Below are 3,729 nucleotides of genomic sequence, written 5' to 3' on the forward strand. Positions count from 1 at the left end.
CTGCTGACGGGCATTCCCGGGATGGCTCAATTCCACCCCTGGGTTTTCTTCCCTTGCTGTCCGATGTATCTCATTGCAATGCTGGGAAATGGCACCATCCTGCTCATTGTGAGAGTGAATTGAAGGCTCCACCAGCCCATGTACTACTTCCTTTCGATGCTGGCCACCGTGGACCTGGGCCTGATTCTGTCCACCCTGCCCATGATGCTGCACGTCTTTTGGCTCAGCACCAGAGAGATCAGCTTCCTGGTCTGCCTCACTCAGATGTTCTGCATCCATGCCTTTTCCTTCATGGAGTCCTCGGTGCTTTTGGCCATGACCTTTGATCACTACATGGCCATCTGCTGCCCACTGAGGTACTCCTCCATCCTCACAAGTGCCAGGATTGCAAAGATTGGGCTGGGAATGGTCTGCCACTCTCTGACGCTACTCCCACTCATCTGCCTGCTCACGCAGCTGCCGTTCTGCAGGTCTCACGTGCTGTCCCACTCCTGTTGCCTGCACCAGGACATGAAAAGGAGGCTGAGGGGAGACCTCATTGCTCTCTACAACCACCTGAAATTAGTGGGCATGTTGTTGTTGGCTTGACGGTTGGACTCGATGATCTTGGAGGTCTCTTCCAACCTTAATGATTCTATGATTCTATGATACAGCTGGTGTGCACAGACTCCACCCTGAACAGCCTGTACGGCCTAACCCTGGTGCTGTTCGTGATCCTAGACATTACCTTGTCCTACACTGTGATCATTAAGGCCGTGGTAGACATCACCTCCAGAAAGGAGCAGACGAAAGCCCTCAACACTTGCATCTCTCACTTCTGCGCTGTCCTCATCTTCTATGTCCCCATGGTTGGCCTGTCCATTATACACCATTATGGGAAGAATGCTGCACCCTTCAGCCGTGTGCTCATGGCCAACGTCTACCTTTTTGTCCCACCTGTGTTGAACGCCATCATCAACAGCATGAAAAACAAGCCCATTCACAAAGGCCTCCTCAGGGTCCTGTGTCAAAAACTGGCCTGGCCTGGCCATGGCCAGCAGCCCAGCAGTCATTAAGAAGTGGGAAGCTTGCCTACATGAAATGCCCATAAAAAGTGACAGGTCGAACATATGCAGGAGTTTAAGAGAGAGAAAAATTAATGGGAAGAGCACCTTGCAAAGGATGCTCTGTCAGCAGAAAGCTCTTTAAATGCATCAAAAGCAGGAATCCAGCTAGGAAACAGGTGGACCACTTGGTGACCAAGGGTGAGAAGCGTACTCAGGGCTGATAAGGCCATAGCAGAGAAGCTCAGTGAATTCTTTGCATCGGATTTCTATACCTGACACAGACTTCATAGCAGAAGATCCTCTAAATGGATTAGAGGATCTTGATCAGTTTGAAGTAAATATGGAGGAGGGATTACGTCAAAGAAATACCAGTTAAATATCACTAACTCCCAGGATCAGGTGTCATTCACCTGAAAGTCTGAAAGGAGCTCAGATGTGAAGCTGCAGACCTGCTGGGCAGGGTGTATCACTCTATTGCAAATGGTCATGGTGCTGCAGGATGGATCATCCCTTCAACTCCACCTGCAAAAGGGGGTCCATGGGGTTCCTGAGACCTACTGACCAGTGGACTTGATTTCTATCGCCGGTGGGACAGTAGAGGCTGTGATAAAGAATAAAGTCACTAAGCATATGGGTAAACACATATGGGCAAAGCTCTTGCAGAGTCAGCCAGGCTACTGCAAGGGGGAATCCTGCCACGGCAGTCTGCTGGACTTCTGTGAGAGTGGCTCCAGCTGGAGGGATCCCGTGGCCATAATACACATGGATGCCCAAAAGCCTTTGACTAAATGCTTTTAATGAAATTACTTTGTAGATGGATTGGAGGAAACCCTCTTCTAGGGATGGGAAGTTGGTTGAAGTAAGGGTAGGTCATTTTCAGTCCAGAGAAGAGCCAGCAGTGGCCTCCCCAAGGGATCTCTGCTAGGACTCATTTTATTCTGCATTGTCATCAGTGACCTGGATGAGGGAGTGCACAGTGAACGCTCAAAGCTTGCAGATGACACTACGTCAGCCACTGGACTGATAGCAACTGTCTTCTGTGTTTTTATAAGATTGTTAAAACTTTAATTGCAATAACAATAAATTCTTGGCTCCACATAGAAGGCGTGCTTCCTTTTGCTGTAACAAGCTTTTGAGTGTACCACAGCCCAACACACACAGAACCACCACGAGACATGGTAACACCTGAATGTGATAAGCTAGTATTCGGATCACAAGTGCCACAGAAGTGGGTCTCAAAGCAAGGAGTTTGAAGAAACTCTTGCTGCATGGTGGTAGGTTTATGTAATACATCTCTTGATAGTTCTCCTGGGCTGCCATGAGAGACAGGGAAACCCCATGAAGGTTTCTCAAACCCAGTGCTCAACCCTGAAACCCTAGGAAGGGGGCTCAGCCTGTTGTTTGGGTCACATCAACAAAATCTTATCAGGTAACCAGTAAAGCTCTGATGACCATTCAGTTCTCAGTCTGACTTGGAATACGTAGGGTACTTTTTGTTATTTTTCTGTAATTTCCCTTCGGTATTCATGTGCCTATTTAGGTTTCAGTAAATGCCAGTGTTCCTTGGTTGTTCTCAGTAATGACAGCTTTATGTAAGGGAAAAAAGAAGGCAGGATTTATTTTGGCCCTTCTTGGCCCCTCCTGGGATGGTGGATGCTGCAGACCTGTGAGGAAGGCGCTGGCCTTTGATGTACAGCCTTGTGCACAGCAGGGCTGCAACCAGCACTGCTACCGATGGTTTTGTTTTGTTTTAAGCGCATAGCATTGCTTCGCGACTCTGCTTTTTAACCTTATGCCAAAGCAATTCTATTCAAATAGATGGAAATCAAAGCAGAGAGAGGTATGATGAGCAGGCAGGGTATTCTGGGGTGAAACCAACCCCAACTATCTGCTTTAGGGTGATCTGAGCCACTCCTCTCCAGGCTCTGTCTTGATTAGATCTCCTCCTGGGTGACAGGAGCTTAAACACCCAGTGTGCATGGATGCACCTCATTTCAGGAGTCCCCAGTGGGAGCTGGCTCTCCTGTTGCTGTAATACAGGATGGTGGAGCTGCAGTGCAGTGGCTGAGCTGGACCCACTCACACCAGCTGGAGATCTGACCTGAACCCTTTTTGCCTATAATTCTGCTCCCATTACAACCTGATGGTATCATGAGCCCGGTGCTGCTGCAGTGATATTGCACAGGCTCCGTTTCCATCCGGGGTCTGCACTGAGCCATTAAGTGGCTGGTCCAGGCAGAGCAGATGAACCATCCCAGCTGCCGTGAGTCTGCAACACCCCAGAGTGGGCTGGTTACACTCCCTGGGAAGGGAAACATATGGTGACTTTCAGCTCCTGCAGCACGAATCACAGCTTTTGGATATGTCTTGTTCCTGCTGGAAATGTCACCTGGCTGGAACGAGAGGGCTTTACCATACGCCTAGATCCTTAGACACTTCCCAGTCTTAGCAAGTCTGGCTGCAGGTGTAAAAAGCTTGAATAAACAGCTATTGCACATATGCAGATCTATGCTCTAGTGCATGCTGATGCACTAAAGGCTAGATGGCTGAGCACATCTAGGAAGCATTAGATTTTCCCTGCAGATACATGCCCAGGCAGTGCTGGCCAGGAGGATCAACTCCCTCGTTCTGGCAGCAGCTCTGGGTCCAGCTGACCCAGTGCCATGGTGAAGGTGGGAAACCC

The 3,729-nt window shown here is 49.2% G+C and overlaps 1 protein-coding gene across 1 annotated transcript in view; it reads left to right on the forward strand.

Annotated features, from left to right (window-relative positions):
• The window catches only part of LOC103925525 (olfactory receptor 51I2-like), a 1,143-nt gene extending 88 nt beyond the window's left edge, over positions 1 to 1,055 (forward strand). Inside the window, 2 exon segments of the mRNA XM_009334255.1 lie at positions 1 to 509; positions 644 to 1,055. The exon segment at positions 1 to 509 is cut by the window's left edge and continues 12 nt beyond it. Coding sequence (XP_009332530.1) covers positions 1 to 509; positions 644 to 1,055 — 921 coding nt within the window.
• Positions 1,056 to 3,729: the final 2,674 nt, after the last annotated feature.

Source organism: Pygoscelis adeliae, unplaced genomic scaffold (genome assembly GCF_000699105.1).
Source record: "Pygoscelis adeliae isolate BGI_AS28 unplaced genomic scaffold, ASM69910v1 Scaffold351, whole genome shotgun sequence".
Classification (NCBI taxonomy): Eukaryota; Metazoa; Chordata; class Aves; order Sphenisciformes; family Spheniscidae; genus Pygoscelis; species Pygoscelis adeliae.